The sequence below is a fragment of the Pan paniscus genome, chromosome 4, assembly GCF_029289425.2.
Source record: "Pan paniscus chromosome 4, NHGRI_mPanPan1-v2.0_pri, whole genome shotgun sequence".
NCBI lineage: Eukaryota > Metazoa > Chordata > Mammalia > Primates > Hominidae > Pan > Pan paniscus.
Window position 1 is genome coordinate 118,270,403 of NC_073253.2, and position 20,147 is coordinate 118,290,549.

The following is a 20,147-nucleotide window of genomic DNA, read 5'->3' on the forward strand; positions in this document are numbered from 1 at the left end:
TGAGGAAATAAGACCACTGGTGCTATTTTTCAGTAAGTAATATTTTATTCTCAATAGTTAAGTGAATAATTATATAATTAGTCCCAAAGATGGAAGTAAATGAGACATATTCTCAAGTGAGATTTTTCAGCCTTTTTTTTTTTTTGCAAGTGCAACAATTTAGATTGTATTTTGATTATTCTTTCCTTCTATTCCTTCCTTTTTTCTCTTAAATGGAATATAATTTAAATTTTGCACATTCTTATTTACTTTTGCATAACTAAAAGGCACCTTATAATTTCTCTTCTCTTTTGTTCTTTCTCTGTCTTAAGACACTTAGAACCTGTGATTTTAAAGCATTTTTGAATATTTATACCATATACCATCTGCATAAAATATAAACCATTTACCTTAGACTCTGTTTATCTCAAAATCAACTCCATTGGAGTCACTGATGAGAGCAGACTTAGCCAGGACTCAGAGTTAGCTTTCAGTGTTAGAATGACTGGCTATTCAGACTTTATCAAAATCCTTCACATATAACCAACAAAGTAGTGAAAAATTTTTGTTGTTGTTGAAACAGGGTCTCATCTTGTTGCCCTGGCTGGAGTGCAGTGGCAAGATCATAGCTCACTGTAGCCTTGACCTCCTGGGCTCAAGCAATCCTCCTGCCTTAGCTACCTGAGTAGGTGGGGACTACAGGTGTGTGCAACCATGACCTGTTAATTTTTAAAAAAATTTGTAGAGATGAGGTCTCACTATGTGTTTCCCAGACAGTGAGCAAATATTTTAAAACTATGACTGTATTGCTTCTATTTATATTTAGAGTGAAGTTGGTATGTTTGAAAAGGTGTACTGTTAGGTTTGCTAAATATTCATATTGTTGTGATAGTCATCAGATTACTAACAGAAGGCCACTAAAGAATAATTGATATTTGTTGCTTTACTGTAACATCAGCATCAATGTTTTTTTCCAGAGTAATCATTAGTATTAATTAGTGAAGAAATGCCTATTCTATCAAAACTGGGTTTACTGATGGAGAGTTTAGTCACAGACACAGATCCAGCACTCTTCTCTCTGTAGCTTGCTCCCCTCTTATGTGCCATATGATCATCACAGCAATCTGTTGGAAGCTGTAACTTGAATAGCAGATTTTTTCCCTGATAATATGATTAGCTAACATGTTGTGTAATTACAAGTATGTAGGCATTTCAGACTGTATTCTTAGAATAGCTGCAATACAGCAAAAAAAAAAAAATCCACTGCATTTTATACTTTTAAACTTCAATCTATCAGATTGATCCTTCTTTTTTCTTTACATAAATGACACAGTTAATGGAGCAAAGGATGTCTAAGCTTAAAGAAGCTCCTAAAAAATGAGAGCATTAACCCCAACTGCACTGAATTCCCTGAATGTCTTGTACTCTCCTGCTCAAACTTGAAGTGGGCACCTGCTGTTTAATGTAATTAGTTTCAAAGGGAATGTCAATCAGTCCTCAGGAGTTTACTCTGACCCAAAAACCCTCATAAGGAAATATCAGTGAGACAAAACAAGAAAAGTTATCGCAGTTGGGAAGCTTCTTCTCACTGCATTATTTGAAGTTATGCTTTAACAGAGTTCAGGTTGCTGTCTGACTCAGTTATATTCCAGTTGCAAAATTGTACTCAAGACAGATTGCTTTAGTGAGTAGCTATTTTCCTCTATTAGAAATGAAGACATAGTGGGCTGTGTAAAAAAAGTCAGGAAATGTTTGCAATTTTGACATGAGTTTTTAGCACTTATTAGGATAATAGGATTTAAAAACTAAAGACAAATTAACCTAATTTTTAGCCTGCTTTTTTCCTTATGCATTAAAAAGTTTAGTGAACAAATGAAAAAATGAAAAAGAAAAAAAGGTATAGTGAACAAGCTGTTTTTAGTTTCTCTTTTTTGTCCTTATTGAAGTTGAGATTGTAATGAGCCATAATAAAGAGGTCAGAGAGGGACTTCTTTGGGTAGCGGAGTCCATTTGATACAAAGCAAGAGCATTACTGTTCTGTTTGGATTATTTTTCCCAAGATTTAGATGAACAATGGCTTATTTTGTGGTAACTTATAACCATATCATCTCATGTCATGACCGTGTTTATTTATTTCCCTGTGGCATCCTCCTTGGTTGAGTTTTATGTACATAGTCAGCCACAGCATGACCTTTCACCAGAGCTTGAGAGAGGCACTGTGGATCCTGCCCTGGGCCAGAGGATGAGGGGGAACAGCTGACCATTGAAGGACCAGAAGGTGGTGAGAGAAGGACTCTTAGGAGCACTTCAGGGAGAGTGCAAGACCTGGATTCTCAACTCTCCTGCCCAAAGACACAGAGATTGTCCACTTGGTGGATCTGGGCTTGGTTTATTAGGAAGAAATGCAAGTCATTTAACATCTCAGAGTCAGTTTTTCCATCTGTAAAGTGCTCTTGAGCTTATCTACCTCAAAGGTGGTTGAGAGGATTAAGCGACCCATTATATGTGAGGCCACTTAGCAAGCCATAAAACGTTATGAAGATATTAGATGTTATTATTGTTTCCTTAGCAAATCCCTTGCTTAATTTCCTATCAGTCTCTAAGTTCTTGCTTCAGCATTCATGTGAACTGGGCCTCCAGCTGCTTTGGGTCAGACACTTGTTGCAGTGGCATCTATTGCCTTCCAAAGCAGAGCATTCCATGAGGAGACTTCAGCATAAAGTTTCTCTTTATACTAAGCCAAAGTTCGCTTTCTCGCTATTTAACCTTTCTTGGCCCTGATTCTGCCTCTGGAACAACCCTCATGCGTTCAGAGCCCTTTCTTTGCTGCAGAGATACAGTGATGATGAGGCGGACTGAGCCCTGCCCTCTTGGAGCTGGAGTTCAGTGGACAGAAGCCAAGTAAACCTATCAAGGAAATAATTGCTAGCACTCTGAAGGAAACAAATAAGGGAGCAAGAAAGAGGTTATCAGAGAGTAAGAATGAGTGGAAGAGGAGCTCCAGAGGATGCTGTGATAGCCTGGTTGTCAGAGGTGAGAGAAAGGAAGCAGATGGGTGGATGTGGCTATCATTGGCAGAGATGAGGAAAGTGGACAGTGATGGGTCATGGAGAGGCAGGGTTTTTTATTGTTGTTCAAAGAAATACTGAGTTCTGCTTTGGACATTTTGAATTGCAGATGTCTGTAAGAAATTCAAGTGGAGATGTTAAATAGATATTTAGTTTTGATGAGTCTGGATCCCAGACAAGAAGTCTAGCCTGGAGATGTGAATTTTCATCTCATCAGCCTTAAGGTTTTAAAATCCATGGCAGTTAGTGGACTTAGGGAGAGGATGCTGGCTAAGCCTTGAAAAGTCCCAACATTTTGAGTTCAGATAGAAAAGGAAGAGGCTACAAAGGAGAGTGAGAATGTGATCTGAAACAAACCCACAGAGTCACAGAAAAAAGAGAAGTGGGAGGGTGGTTTTCAGGGTGAGTGGTGACTGCTCAGAAGCTGAGTAAGGTGAGGTTAGAAGTGATTTAGCAACCCAAAAGCAACCTGTGGCCATGGCAAGCTGAGGATGGTGGAAGCCGAAGCCAATTTGCAGAGCATGAAAGAGTGAATGAACTGGAGATAAGAAAGGGAAACAGCATCGGTTGAACACTCTTGACAATTTTTGCCATGAAGAGCAGAGAAATGGGCTATAGCCTCTAAGGGATTTTTTTTTTCCTGTTGTTTTATAGTGAGAGTGCATGTTTATGTGCTGATAGGAATGATTCAGCAGAGATGGAAAGGTGAAGAGACAGATAGGTAAATGCATGGGTGGGTGGGTGGGTGGATGGATGGATGGATGGATGGATGGAGGGATGGATGGGACTAGTGAATAACTAGGAGAAAGAAGAGCAAAATAACTAAAGAAATGAATATTTGAGAAAGTCAAGGAGTGGACTGAGAGCCAGAGCAGAGATATAGGAATTGGCTTCTGATGGAAGGAGGGACGTTTTCTCCGCTATAGCAGGAGGAGGAGAAGATCGATGGAAGTGCAGTATAGGTAGAGTTGTTGGGATAAAGATGAGGAGGATCAAGCCAGGTGGCTTCTGCATTCTCTGAAGTGTGAAGCGTGGTTATCAGCTGGGAGAGAGGGTGGGGGAAGGGATGAGGGAGATAAAAGGAGAAGAGGATAAGTTTTGAAAATGGGTAAAGGCTGATTCTTCTAGAGCAATAGTTTTCGAGTGTGGTTCCTGGATCAGTAGCTTCAGCATCACCTAGAAACTTGGTAACTTATTTGAAATGAAAATTCTTAGGCCCCACCCAAGACCAGCTAGATCAGAAACTCTCTGGGTTGGACCAAGCAAACTGTTTTAACAAGCCCTCTAGGTGATTCTGATTACAGTTTGAGAACTACTGTTCTAGAGAAAAGTAACAAGATTTCTGGACAATATTTTGAGGATAAGAGCTTAAATTTAAAGTGAAACCAGTCTTTTTTGTATTCTGTGATTTTTCTCAGTGTTTAGCAGCTTGGGTAGAGGCATGAATGAGAGATTGCTGGGATTCAGCCAGAACTGAGCTGTCCCGAGTACAGCAGAGGGAGAGAGACTGATGGGTTTGGAGGTGGTTCAGGGGACTGATTCTGATGGTAGATCACAGCTCCTTAAGCTGGACAAGAGGGCAGAAAATTTAGAGGGGGCTAATGGGAGTCAGAAAGTACTGGGTCAGTAGATTGGAAGTCTCGCCAATAGTAGCGGGGCAACACCATTGCACAGAAGGCCTTTATTGGAACTTATTGGCCCACAGAGATAGTGCTTTTTGAGATCTGAATAAATGAGTTTGCATACCAAGTCTATAGAACAAATACTTTCTTTGGCCTGTGTGCATGCATTAAGGGGCTAGGAAGTTACAACACAAGTGGATTACATATAAAATACAAGCTTTTGAAAGAGAAGTTAATCATAATGTAAATAAAACCATGTAAGAAAATGTTCTCTTCCTTTAAATTATTCAGGAAAAAGGAACATGCCTGTCAGGTGTTCCCAGGTACTTCCCTGCCCCCCTTTCCAGGACACGGTTGGAACAGACTGAGGTGAGGGTGGTTGAGTAGACCACTGCCTGGTACAGTTTGTCTGGCCAACTAGAGTGGTTAAATAGGCCTGACAAGCTATCTAGGTTGTTGGTTTCTCTGTTGTTTTTAGGAGCACCTTTGTGTCTCCTGAGCTTCTGCCCAGCCCCAGTGATGTCTGGCTCCTTAGTCGGGGGTGTACTAGGGATAACCATAGGCAGGGAGGAGAAGTGAATTCAAAAACTTGGTCCTGAGATACCAGAGGCACATCGTCCAGCTTTTTATTTTTTAATTAAATTAGTATATCTCCCTCAAACTCAGCTAAGAACTTCAAGATAGACAACGTTTGCTCAAAGATGTATGTAGACATTTTAACTTGCTAGAATATTAGTGTAAATCCTTGCTCTCCCCCTTTAATTGCTCTTAATGGAAGGCTGTTAAATCATCATAAAATTTGTGATTAAAAAGACCTATTAAAGTAGAATTGTATTTTTTTTCCACCAGCCAATGCTAAATTATTCCCTGTGGCTCATTCTACAATGGTTTGGCCATTTCTTTTGTAAAGTAAGTTTAACAAAACACTCCATTTCCATGGGGATACAGTCTATGATTTGTTTAAAAGACCAAATTTGGGAGGATATTTTTCTAGATAATCAGCTTACATTTTTCTTTGTTTAGGTTCATCTCATTACCTATATTCTTGATTTCTTTACTGTCCTGTAATGGGTGTTCTTGGCACCTGCTGAGTTAGGTTTACAAACTTTTTACGTATTAGGCCTTTTCTTTTTATAGACTGTGCATGAACCTAATTGCTTTTTTATTTTTCATATGCTATTATTTGTGTTATGGACTTTTTTAAAGTAGTAAATTAAAAATAGCATATCAACGTTATTTTTTCTTTTTTCCCCTAAGTGTTCTACCCAGTACTAAGGCAGTAAATTAAAAATAGAATATCAGAATTTCTTTTTCTTTTCTCTTTCTCTCTCTCTTTATAGCAATCATGCTACTTAGTATTCTGTTCTATGGGCCAAAAACAGGACTTTACAATCTGCAGAAGCATGAGGGCTCTATCAGTAGGGGTTTATGTGTTCTACCATAGGTAAAAAGCCAAATCCAAGGACTTAACTAAAAGTGAGTTTTAACCTTAAGCACTCAGAAGGAAAGTGGTAGGTAGTTGTGGGTTTTGGCTCACTGGCTCAAGATTATCAGGGATTGCATTTCCTTGATTCTTTTGGCCTTTTCCTCATAATTATAAGATGACAGCTAAGCTCAAAGACCATGCCCATATTCTAGCCAAGAGGAAGGAGGAAAGGGGTGGAGAAATGAGCAAAAAGATGGGGGCCACTGCAGCCTGACCAGTCACTTTAAGGAAGCTTTTTGACTTTTCCCATCCAGTCACTTCTTCTGACATTTTGTTGGCTAGATCTGTGTCACATGCTAAGGGACCGGGTGGGGGGGCGGGGGCAGGTGTTGTTGGGAAATGTTGGGGAAGAGTGGGGCAGGGTATATTATTTTCATCAGTTTTTGATATTGTTCTTTGTTATTTTTAGCTTGGCAGCTTGCCACATACCCCAAGAAAACTGGTATTCCATTAGTAAAGAAGAAGGGAAGACTGGATCTTGCATAGATGCAAAAAGACTGGTGTAATCTGGAAAACTCCCAGAAAAGGGTATATTCATTCTTGTGTATAGGTCCCTGAACAAATGTCTGTAATTTAACTCCCAAGTTATAGAAGGATTCATTTCAATGTTAGATTTGGGAGATGGGCTAGGGTACATATGTTCTTCTTTCCCTGAACTCAGAGAACAGGTTCCAGCTTGGACCCCCTGTGTAGTCCTTACCAGCCATGTGTAGACAGCCCTAATTTCTCATCTTTCTTGCTATTGTGTTCTGTCCCAGTAGGCTACTATTCCTACCTGTGTATTTTAGTGAACAACTTCATTGACTGTTTTTTGTTGTTGTTGCAGCCAAGAGGCCAAGCCCCTCCTCCTAACTTTCTTTATAGATATGTTTTTTATTTTATAGCCTATGAGCCATCTCCACAAGGGCCACTTTTCATACATTGTTTCTCTGAGGACTAGCTACACATCTTATAAGTCTGTTGTCACACTCTCTAACCATTTCCCACTATTTTCCCACTAAGTACTGTGCACTTAGAAGTTTGCTCATTGAGGGTTCCTAAATTCATGTAAAGCATCAATTACATTACTGTAGCATTTAAACAGGTGACTAAATATATTGTTATAACTGAACAAATATAAAATGGTGTTGGAAGTCTTCATTTAAAAAAATGATGTTAGCCTAGTATACTATGTCTAAACTATAGTACAGTAAGAATATATATACCTAGAAAGTCCTCATCTATCTAGACTATACCACTTGAAACCCAGCTGTGCTGGAGCTGGGTCAAAGTGTACAGTATGTAAAGAAAGAGAATGCTGAATAAACTAGGTAGTTGGGGGAATGTTTAAGGGGCCTGAGAGAGCAAATTGCTTTAAAGCACTGTAAACACTTTAAAAACATCAATTCATCAACACATATGGGCTGTGCTAATTGTAAATCTTTTATTAAAAACCAGTCTCCTAAGGCTATCTGTAGGGAACATTTTATAAGCCTAGTTCTGATTACTGTTTCTTCTATAAAGTAGTAAAACAGCATTTCCATTCTATTGTTTGTATTTAACTAAATGCCTTACCATATTATTTGAATTATTAAATCTGTTTTGGTTCGCTTGTTGTAAAACACTAATATTAAATACCGTAGTCTCCTGATCTTAGATTTCTCTTACAGGTACGTAGCTAGTTTATAATTGTATGTATGTATGTATATATTTATGTATTTATTGTTGAGACAGAGTCTCATTCTGTTGTCTGGAGTGCAGTGGCCCGATCTTGGCTTACTGCAGCCTCTGCCTCCTAAGTTCAAGCAATTCTCCTGTCTCGGTCTTCCATGTAGCTAGGATTACAGGTGCCCACCACCACACCCGACTAATTTTTGTATTTTTGGTAGAGACAGGGTTTCACCATGTTGACCAGGCTGGTCTCAAGCTCCTGACCTCAAGTGATCCACCCACTGCAGCCTCCCAAAGTGCTGGGATTACAGGTGTGAGCCACCGTGCCCAGCCTATGATTGTTTTTAAAATTTATTTGGATTTTTTTTTCCATCATCCAGAAAATGCCTCATAAATCCTGGCATTATCTATTATGTGTAATTGAAGTGCATTTTAATTCAATACACAGGTAATTTAAATGGATCAAATATGTATAATATGTGACTTTAAAGTAATTGTACCCAGTCATTTGCTGAAAAGAATTGAGCTGTTCGGAAATTGTCAAACAGGTTTTGAAATGTTATAAGTCCAGATCCTTTTGTTTTTTGTTTTGTTTAGTTTTGTTTCATTTTTTGAGACAGAGTCTCGCTCTGTCGCCCAGGCTGGAGTGCATTGATGCCATCTTGGCTTACTGCAACCTCTGCCTCCCAGTTTCAAGTGATTCTTGTGCCTCAGCCTCCCGAGTAGTTGGGATCACAGGCACGTGCCACCTCACCCAGCTAATTTTTTGTATTTTTAGTAGAGATGGGGCTTCTCCATGTTGGCCAGGCTGGTCCAGAACTCCTGCCCTCAAGTGATCCACCCACCTTGGCCTCCCAAAGTTCTGGGATTATAGGTGTGAGCCCCTGCACCCAGTCGTTTTGTTGTTGTTGTTGTTGTTGTTTTAATAGAAAGATTAATGGAATGTGTTGCCTTTCTTAGTCTGAAAGTCTTTATATATTTGTAAGAATTAGTTGAGATGTTAAGATAAAATCCAAGGAAAATCAAGAATGTGTTTTAATTGAACCAATTTCAATGGCTCCCTTAAATATATCTGTGGAATAAATTAAGTTTATAAATATAATAGAAAAATAGTGGGAAAGATAAAATATTCCAATAAAATTAAATAAGAAAAGAATTAAACTATGTAGCATAGTGCTATTATGCATGCAGTAAATGTCAGTAAATATTTGGGGAATGAATGAATGAATGACTCTGAAATGATACATAATTCGAACAGTAGTTTTGAAGCTAGAGACGCCTAATATGAAATGAAACATATAGTCATTAAAATTAGCTCAATGAGTTAGTTAAGAAGCAGTTTAGAGATAGCCAAAGAGAGGATTTAATGCATGGTCCCTGGATCTGATGAACACTACTACATATGTTGTAGTTGTAGTCAAAATACAAATCAGATTGTGTCATGTACAGTGAGATACCCCGTCTACCACCCACCCACATAAGATCACTCAATGACTCCCAAGTCTACAGAGAAAAGAAAAAAATCCTTCACATGATCCAGAAGCCCTTCCTAACCTCTCCAGGTTAGGTGCCCCCATTGCTTAGCTTTATTATTTTTTGTGACCTTCCTTAAGGGTCTTTTTAATGTCATGCTTCTACTTTCCACAGGCCTTTGAACAAGCTGGAATATCCTACTCACATTATTCTCATTAGCTAATTCAACTCCCAGCTCAAGGGTCACTTCCCCAGGGAAGCTTTCCTTCACCCTACAGGTTAATAGGGGTGCTTTGTTACTAATGATCAAGGAAACTAGCTACTCCCCTTTAAGGTACTAATTCAGTTTGTAATTTCACATTCATTGCTGTGAATCAGCATTCATCTTCCCTACCCAATGGTAAACCCTGGAGGACAGGACTATATTTGTTGGGCTAACCATTGTGTCCCTAGCATAATGCTTGTAGTTAGTAGGTGCTAAACAAATACTTTTATATGATTGGATTCCAGAAAAACACAGAATGTAAGCTTTGATATTAAAATAGCTCCAAAGACTATTGATTTTCCAATTTCTTTTGTTCCCTGGTTAGTTTTTCCTTTTAGCCACATTATCAGAAATGTATTCCTTTTTTTTTTTTTTTTCAAATCTTCTTGAGCCAAATTATATTATTTCTTTGCACAGATTCATTATTATTTTAAATAGGCCCTTTTCGGCATTCAGCGTTTAGTGCAGGTCCTCAGATTTCTTGCAAGATACTCTATAAAGCCCTGTGAAACCATAGCAGATATCCATTTGAATTCCTTGAGTAGTGCAGTTTTTACCAAGGCACAGGCTAGATACATCTTGCAAATGGTGTCACACACAAAAAGGGGGATGCATGGTACAGTGGATTCTTCAGAGCACATCTGATTTTTATTTTTCAGGTGGTCAGGATCCTTCTTAAATATGTTTAGTGGCTGCTTTTTTTTTTTTTTTTGAGACAGAGTCTTGCTCTGTTGCCCAGGCTGGAGTGCAGTGGTGCGATCTCGGCTCACTGCAAGCTCCGCCTCCCGGGTTCATGCCGTTCTCCTGCCTCAGCCTCCCCAGTAGCTGGGACTACAGGCGCCTGCCACCACGCCTGGCTAATTTTTTTGTATTTTTTAATAGATACGGGGTTTCACTGTGATAGCAGGTATGGTCTCGATCTCTTGACCTGGTGATCTGCCCGCCTCAGCCTCCCAAAGTGCTGGGATTATAGGCGTGAGCCACCATGCCCGGCCTACTGGCTGCCTTTTTAAAAGTGTTCCTTTGCTAACCTGATTATGGCTAATTTTGTGAAATTTTGACCAGGTGCAGGGAAGTGGTAAGTAGAAGACTGAGGACTACAAAGCCTCTGTGAGCTCTTAGGTTTGGGTCCCAGAGGACAGTGACACTGCAGCCCATTTACTGCAGTGAGGAGGTATTGATTTTTCTCCCTCCTTGTTTTTAGCCGTATCTCTGAAGTAGATATGGTATGAAGCATCTTTCCTGGTGAAGAGAGGAAAAGCTTCAGTGGTGAACTTTGTCACCCCAACAGCCGGACATTTCAAACCAAACTAGATGGAATGGAGAAAGAGCTTAAAGTGCTCTTGTAAACCTCTTGACTTAATTCAGTACCTTAGCTTTTGTGACAGAGAGGTTCCCTACAGTTTATAACAACCCTGATAGACAATGGGAAGAAGTGTGTGTGTGTGTATGTGTGTGTGTGTGTGTGTGTGTGTATGTGTTTTGAAAAGGGAATAAAAGGATCAAATCAGTGAAAACAACACAGCCCTGTGCTATGATCTTAGAAGGTTAGCAAAGTGGTCTTGTCCAAGTTTTCAACAAGATGTTCCATTCCTGTTATAATTGGCTGCTGGGTAGGTTTGGACCTAACTAGAATGCCAGTGTTCGATTTCACTGTGTTCTCAGTGGAGATGTGTCACCGTTTATGCTCGCCTTAGTGACAATTTTCTAAAATGGAAACTCGTGGGAAATCATTACAGTGTTTATATGTCTCCCTTGTCGGACGGCGTTATCCTGTGATATTTTACCAGTGTTTTCCACTGTATGATGGCATCTCACGAAGGTTAGGGCAGAACAAGTCCCTCTATAATTTTGTGACTACATTTTACTTACTGAAGAAGAAAAGATAACTGACAATTAAGTATTTGGGATGTCACAGAAAGAACATGTGCAACTAATCAATGGTATCCTTTGGGAACATGATTTTATAAAGCTGATAAGGTAGAAAAATTGGGATTTTGTGATTTGTGTTACATGATGATAATTGTACCTTTTCAATAAAAAGAGCATTTCTTCTGAAGTAAACATTGAGCTTACAGGGGCTGTTGGTGGTAATGCTGTTGTTTTTCTGCCCCATGCAGGAAGTTTTTTATAAATGCTTTCATAGAGTTTACATTTTTAAAAATTCTTCATTTAAAGTGATATTTCTGAAGAAATATCTGGTCTGCTTTAGAGAAAGTCATTTATTCTTACAAGAGTGAGTAACATTGTGTAAAGAAAAATAATTTTTTTTTTGTTTTTTACAAAATACACTGTATTTCCCAGTTTTACTGTTTATCAGAGTTGGATGTAGTAATATCGAAGTGAGTCAAATAGCCTGTCACACACCTGTAACAGTTCTTTCATTTAACCCCATTTCCTACGTGCACCATAATAATAACCTGATTTTTGTCTTCCTATATTCCTAAATGAAAGATTGGATGGAAATTTCTTTAGTGCATTTCTTTGTTAATTCTATACCATCTCCAATCTGCAAGTCTATTAAAGAGTCCAGGATATTTTGATGCTCTTCAGTGCCTATTCTTTTCATACTGTGTCACTTTTACTACTTTTATTGCACACGCTTCAATTAGAAAATGACTCCTTCCTTGCTAGTTTTGACAGTACTTTCTTCTTCTTCCAGCAGCTTTGAAAATGCTGGATAACCAGTGGCCACCCTCCTTAACAGAACAGTTAGTTAACTTAAAAGATCATTATCCCCTTGACTTTCCACTGCCTGGTTCCATTCTTGGTACCCATTATTGGATGACTTGTTTTTATGGAAACTATTTTGAAATCTTTTAGTTATTTTCATTGCTTGCCTCTAGCTCTTCCTAGGTTTATTCTTATTTCTCTTTTGTGGTGGCAGGGGGTGCTTGATAATATTGCCTTAAGTGGGGTGAGAGAACTGTTCAGCTCATTTGACACCATGTGGAAGGAACACTTCCTGCAGACCTACAATTTGAGACCCATGATTCTCGCACATAAACAGCTACTCTCTGTCTTGCATCTGGGTAATTAATTCTGCCTCTCACAGTATTTCACTCTGTGTGTATACCTGTAAAATTTATTGGGATTTATTTCTAGCTTTTTCTCCAAACTTGTCATAGTAATTTTGAATTCTTGATGTTTTACTGCATAAATTAGTTGACAGACCATGTGTGCCAACTTGCATCCAGGAATGGGATGAGCAGCGTCAGAACTTCACCACCAGAGTCATTGGGTAATTAAGTAGATAGCACTGGGCCTGATCCCATCGCTACCCTGCAGTTCAGAATGCCCCTCTTATAACAGGGGCAGCATGGTAGTACTTCATCAGCTGTACTCTAACCCAGCAACGATAGAGTGGAAAATCATACTTTCCTTAATGTTTTGTTAATTTTGGGAGCCCTCCACACCACTGACTGCCGCATTTTAGAATAATATATAGAAGACATGGAAATCATGAATATGAATTACTCTCTAGAATCGGTGCAGCAATAGATTTTGGTGTATTAGAAAGAATCCTTTACCACAGTAGCCTCAATGCCAAACGTTTTCAACTCAGCCCAGAGCTGAAGGCATTAATGAATTCTAATAGCAAGGCAGCATACCCTCCAGTGGGATTCTAATTGACAAAGAGATAGAAAACTGAAACAAGAAGGCCAGCGTGTCCTTTGGGGAGCTGGCACACAGCACCGGCCACAGTGCATCAGGCTCCAGGCCAAAGAAAAGTGAGCCCAGCAGTGAGTGCTATTGCCCTGTCTAAGCTAAAAGCAGGTGTTCTTGGCTGGGCTGTCAGGGGTCTGCAAACCCCCTGCCACTGAAAGCACAATTATAGATGTATGTATGTTTTCCAGCAAGCAGGATACTCAGCTTTTATCTGATACTCAAAAAGATCCCTGAAATATAGAGGGCCAAGAAGCTCTGTTTGCTCGATGAACAATTATCCAAACTTCAAAATGGATAAAATAGGTTGTTGGAAATTAATACAACAACAATACTCAAAGAAAAGAGAATTAGCATCTATCCATCGCTAATTGTGTATCAGAGATTCTTGGAGACATTTAATCCTCACAATAACCTAATTTTAAGATAGAAAGAGAAAGGATTCAAACTCAGGTCTTCCTGAAAGCCCACATACTTCCTACTCCACACTGCCTTTCTAAAGAATGAAAGCGATTAACCATTGGATATTAATCGAAAATAAAGATAAGCAATCTAAAACAATAGGGAGATAGGATTTGATATTCAAAAATTTGATTTTTTAAAACTTAGGAGCTTATTGTTGAGCAAAGTTGAGAGATTTAAACCCAACTGACATTTATTCTATAGGATGACCCAAGGTACAGCTTCAAGAAGGGGTGGTTCCTTCAGAGCAAAAGCCTTTCAAGAAACTGAAGAAGTTGTAAATGGAACAGTTGTGAGGTCCAGCCTTACTGTTCAGTTTCTCATGAATATGATCATGTGTGTATGAACAAAAAGATTTAATTCCTCTTTTGTATCTCTGTACCAGTTGATGACAGTCATTTGTACATAATATATTACATTAGGTAAATTCTTCTATATTTTACTTTGTCACTGAAGTATTAGTTCTTTTCTCCCAAGCTTTTAAAACAGAGCTTAGGAAATATTCCTGCCCACATAACTAAATGCTTAACTAACTCTCAATGCTGCCTTCTCTAAGTATATCTTACGTAAAGCAATGTGATCATCTGTTTGGGGAGGCTGAGCAGGATTAATTCCCGTCCCTGTGTTGCAGTATAAACAGCTTTTTTCCTGTCTTTTGTCATTAATGATCATGCCGTAGAGGTAGCCAGTGCATTGTAAGCCGATCTGTCAAGGCAAATAAACAATTCACCTTGTTAAAATTCCCTAAATCTTGCATTAATAAACCTAAGTAACCCCCTGAACACTCAAGAGATGTCTTCCTCCATACTGCAGTGATGGATGACATGTCTAAAAATCCTGGAAATTAAGTAGTTCAGGTCATTAAAAGTGTCCCACACTTGTTATTGATTTAATTTATTTTAAGAAGGTGGGGGTGGAGATAAGAATGTTATACCCTCCCCTCTTTTTTTAAATCTGAAAGCAACCACTTGTACAGATAATTAAAACTATTGCCTGGGGGAACAAGTCTGCATGTGTTACAACATTAGGCTTTATTATTCAAATAAGTATTGTATCATCCTCTTAAACAGATATCTAGAAAAAAAAACAATCATTGAAACATGTGTCATAGCCAAAATACCTCGGAGTTTTATATGTGTGATGACTCCTAGAACTTTTTGAGTTACAGGCACTGAAATAATGACCTCTGGGCACCTAAAAAATTTCCTTGAATAGGTAAAAACTGAGATGAAAGTGAAATGATTTAAGGAAATTTAGTTGAAATAGTAATGAAATTATGCCTCTGGATAAAGGAGGTTTTTTTTTTCTCTTTATTTTCTGAACTTTTTATTTTTCTATTTTTATAACCAGGAGAAAGTAAACACATACACACACATGGATGGAGAGAGGGACAGAGGGATGGACGGATGAATGCATTGGTAGATGGGAAAACGCTTAGAGTGATACGCTATTTCGATTCTATCTCACTATATTCTAAGGCAAGTTTAAGTTGTTGTTTAGTGTGTGTGTTTACTTGTTCATTGCTAGCTTTCTTCAGCCCATGCTCCACTGGACCTGTAAGATTTATCATCATGTCCCAGTGCCTAACATAATAGATGCCCAGGAAATTATTATTTAATGAATAAAGTATAACACCCCAATTTTTTCTTCTATCTTTTATTCCTTAAGCTTTCATGGGAACGGTGAGCTGTGTAAAGTACAGTAGCAGCCCCCAGTGGAAGTGGCTCTTTAGATGACCCCTCTCCAGGGACTGAACACCAGGAGGGTTCTGCTCTAGTGTGGGACAGAGGGCAGCCTAGGAGGACTGGCAACCTGTATAGTTACCCACTTGATTTGTATGACCTGAACTGGGTAACAGTATTACAAAACCTGATGAGGAATTGGGGCCACTCAGTATGTGAACCATGGCTAAGAACAAGATGTGATATAGAACTATGTATCTACAAGGTACATAATTTCACCTCACTTTTGTTACTTGTTATGTATCTTATGCACCACCCTTACACAGTATTCCTGATCAGTTGTGTGAGTGATATTTCACCACTGATTCTCATAGTTCTTTAAACAACATGTACTTATTGGACAAAATTTACCCATGGTAAGTTATGAAAAATGACCCTTAAGAATAGTTGTATTGAAGTCAGAGATTATGATAAAACCTTTGACGCTTTTCTCCTGTGGTCTTTTAGAAGAGGGGGAGGGGGAGGCGGCAAACTTATATTCAGTTCACACACTCTGGTAGACTTTAAAAATACATAGATAAGAAGATACATACTTCTTTGTCAGATTTCTCCTTGACATTGCATAACCTGGATCTCTGATTACTGACATGGTTATGCCATCATGCCAGCTCTGTAGCAGAGCTCACTAAATGGAAGAACTCTATAGATTTTTTTTTCAGCATGTACACTGATTTACACTTAGCAGTAAAGTTGTTACTGACCCTTTAAGTGGAGCTGTCCAAATGGCAATAAATGTCAGTTGATTCTAATGCCAAAACAGGTGATAGTTGAGGGTTCTTGACTAAATCTTCCAGTTAAAAAATAATTTATCATATTTCCTAAATAGTAGTGGTCTCCTGTGGGGAGATACACACACACACACACGCACACGTATACATAGTGTATATCAGACCACTTTATCACTCAGTAAAGAAAATTTGATATACATATCTTAACAGTATTATTGATGTTGCCAGGTTTTGAAATATTCACTCTGGATTAGAATCTCCATGAAGGCATGAACCATTTCTACCTGGCTCCCCACTGTCTTGTCCCCTAGTCAGCATCTAGTGTATAGTAGGTGCTCTATAAATGCCAGTTGAATGAAAGAACAGATAAACTGCAGGATTTGCCGGCAATCCCTAGCATGTGTGTCAGCCCGAATTCCTGGTGGGCAAAACAGAGACCACTCCTCATCTTGACTGTGAGGAATGTTGCTGGTAAGAACTTTGATGGACGGTTATGACTTTTTGAAATAGTTCATTTGATTGATCACCTAGCAAACTTCACTTCAGTTTCGAATTCTGTTTTCTGCTTTCACAGGCTGTCATTTTAGAAAATGAAGAACTTCCCAAACTGTTTCTTGATTTCCTAAATGTGCGACACTTGCCCTCTCTACCAAAGGCAGAAAGTTGTGGGTAAGAATCATGTTTGCATATTGGATGTGTATTTTAAATTACTCTTCAATGACCAATTGATCTAACAAATAGCCCAGAGTGATGCCCGAGTAGCCTGCCGGCCATGCCCACTCTTTTGGCTTGCTGCAGCACTCGCTCGCCCCCTGCTTTTGGTTAAAAGAATTCCTCTGAGTCCTTATGCCCATCTTGCGGCCAAATGGCCATGGTTCGGTAACCCATGTTTAGACTCAAGGAATCAATCTTTTCAATTACACTGTTACATAGAATGATGTTACTTGATGGGAATTATGAATCTAATTAACTTGTTATGGGCTCATTTATTAGTGGAAACTCGAGCAAAATTCATATCCTGGTGGTACACATTCATATAATTTTAAAGTTATGAATGATCTTAGAGATGATTTGATGCAACTCCTCTCATTTTGTAGTTGAGCAAACAGAGACACAGGAATTTAATGACTTTCCCAAGATCTCTTGCCTTGTAGCTTGCAGAACCGAGGCCTTCCAAGGCGAGCCCTCTTCCTCTACTGTCCAGCTGCCTCTCTCAGGAACTTCCAGTGGCAGGACTACAAATCCTAATCCCTATCTATTGGTCTAAACCCATTGGTCCTAACCCAAGGACCCAGAGGTTTGATATCATCAGCAATTAGGAAAAGCTCTCCCGAAGAATTAACTCTGAAATAAGCCACTGGCCCAGCAACAGCACATGACATGGGCTGAGCTAGCCTCAGAAGGCCTTCAGGAACATCCATGGCATACTGTATCCATTTACAGGGGAAAAAATCATCACAAACTCTCTGAAAATCCATGCAGGAGAGAGGTTTACCCATTTTCTTGCTGCCTGAAGGAACCACACTTAACTACAAGAAAATCAAGCAGGCCACACCCAAAGTCATGTTAAACCCCAGCCATCTGCTGGATGATGGGGCTGCAAACACCTGTCACAGCTCCTCATGAGCACTGTTTACTCAGAGCCACTTTCCACTTATTGCATAACAAAAATTATACACTTGGCAAATACTGTGTTGTCAGTGTGTTCTGTTCCAACTTGTATGTATTTACGGGCAGGTTAGGCTTCATATATGTTTATGTATTTTTTAGAATAGACATTAGCAATGGCAGTGAGCGAAATGTTTTCTCCATTATACAAGCCCAAAAGTAGTAATAAAACCTGAGGATTTTTAAGTAATCTTAAGAGAAATCAAAGAATATTCCAGTCTTCAGATTCCTTAGAATGGGGCATAGCCATGCTGTGGCTCAGTGGAAACTCACAGCTCTTTTAAAAAATAACTACCAATTCAGTCATCTAATAATATTGGGTATTTTTTCCTTTGTTGGCATAAACATTGACTCAACATATGTGGTTTTTTTGTTTTTTTCCTTTTTCAAAACTTTTAGATCTTTTGATGAAACAGAGTCTGAAGAGTCAAGGTAAGGACTAATCCTCATCAGCCAGGAATAGGATTATGGTTTTGCTAAATGTTTAATCACCTACGATGTGTTTCAAGTTATGTTTTTCTTAAGAACCTTTGTTTGGAAATTGGTTTTAAGATTATAAATATTTGATAGGGAATTACAGGAGTAACCAGTTAGAATTAAGAGTGGAGGAATAAGAGCCCTACATTGTTTCATGCAAGTAATCAGAATGTTTTATCAACAATCGTATTACAAGATTTTTAGGAAAGCACGTTTCAGCAATGATTTATTGTATAGATTGTATATCTGCTTCAAATTCCACAAAGAAATGTTTAGAAGATGAGAGCAGTGCCCATTTGTTCACTCTTACTCTGCGTGCTATTATTCACCCACACTGTTAGAACATAAACCTTGAGACGTCCCCGCACAGCAGTTTGATCCCCTCAAAGCTAGTTTGTAGTGTTTTCTGTTTACCATCGTCCCCTGATGCTGACATGCCTGTTCTTGACCTTTCCAGCAAACTGTCCCACCAGCCTGTGCTGCTGTTCCTCAGGGATCCATATGTCTTGCCTGCAGCCAGCGGTAATCAAACCTGTCATCTGCTAACAGCTCTTTACTGATCTGACCCTGCACCACATAAACCACGTTTTTAATACAGGTCTAACAGAGTGACATTGGTCCCGGGCTTAATAATCTGCCAATAAACCAGTGCTCTTGGTATAAGCGACACTTAGAATTTTAATTGGGGCTGGCCTTTCAGGAGGAAATGTAATTTTTCTTTCTCTCTTACCAGACTATTTTGAATTAGAGTAATAAGGAAGAAAGGTATTTATGGTCCTTAATTTTTCTGATCATGTCATTTTGGCCTCTGCTTGTTTTTGTCCAGATGCCAGGGTTCAAATTCAAGGCTCTAGTCCTTTTTAAAAATGCCTCTTCCCGGCCAGGCATTTTTAAAATCCCAGCACTTTGGGAGGCCAAGGCGGGTGGATCATGAGGTCAGGAGATGGAAACCATCCTGGCTAACACGGTGAAACCCCGTCTCTACTAAAAATACAAAAAATTAGCCGGGTGTGGTGGCCGGCGCCTATAATCCCAGCTACTCGGGAAGCTGAGGCAGGAGAATGGCGTGAACCCGGGAGGCGGAGCTTGCAGTGAGCCGAGATTGCGCCACTGCATTCCAGCCTGGACGACAGAGCGAGACTCCGTCTCAAAAAAAAGCCTCTTCCCCAAAACTATGTGTATATACATTGCAGCATCTTTGATGGCAAACTATATATTTTTTAAAGTTGCATAGTTTAAATACAATTAATTGATCTAAGTATAATTGTAATATTTTCGACTGAGTCTTTTCTCTGTGCAAAGAAATTTAAATTCATCAGAGTCCCTCTCAAAGTGTTCTGCTATGCATCTCTTTATGAGCTCATTTGCATACATTATCTCATTTAATTTCCTTAACAACCTTGTGAACTAAGCAGGGCAGATATTATCATTGACTGAATGAGAAAATTGGGGTCCAGGGAAGTCCCTGACTTGTCCACTCTCAGATGGTTGATGGGTGGACCTCTTGTTGCCTATGTATTCCTTCTGTGCTCTTTGCATATAGTGAATCTTGTTTCTGGGAGTCACTAAATAGTAATAGATAAATAATCCATTGAAACCCTCTCTGTTTCTGACAATAAAACCTTATGAGCAGGAGAAAGGGAACTGCTCTCTATAGCAAGGATACACGTACTCACATCACCCACTTAGCTGTCAGTTTGAAGAAGGGTGGCCAGGACGCAGCCCTGCTCCTCCCTAGGAAGGGTTGAGGGACCCTTCCTAGTAGCACCCCGATCAGAGTGAGCTGCCTTTGCTGTATAGGAATATGACCTCATATTCTTTTTCCTATAAGATCCTCGCAGTGAATCTTTCTCTCTGTAAC

The 20,147-nt window shown here is 39.2% G+C and overlaps 1 protein-coding gene across 5 annotated transcripts in view; it reads left to right on the forward strand.

Moving 5' to 3' along the window:
* The window catches only part of SNX24 (sorting nexin 24), a 173,570-nt gene that overhangs the window by 144,074 nt on the left and 9,349 nt on the right, over positions 1 to 20,147 (forward strand). For 2 of the 5 annotated variants that reach the window (XM_034960409.3, XM_034960410.3), the window contains exons 4-6: positions 16,716 to 16,810; positions 18,209 to 18,241; positions 18,744 to 18,808. The exons of 1 other annotated variant lie outside the window; for it this stretch is intronic. In XM_034960409.3, coding sequence (XP_034816300.1) covers positions 16,716 to 16,810; positions 18,209 to 18,241; positions 18,744 to 18,808 — 193 coding nt within the window. Of the gene's footprint in view, positions 1 to 12,430; positions 12,576 to 15,021; positions 15,150 to 16,715; positions 16,811 to 18,208; positions 18,242 to 18,743; positions 18,885 to 20,147 lie in introns of all 5 variants that reach the window. 2 more of the 5 variants (XM_063604606.1, XM_055112586.2) reach the window with 2 other exon arrangements.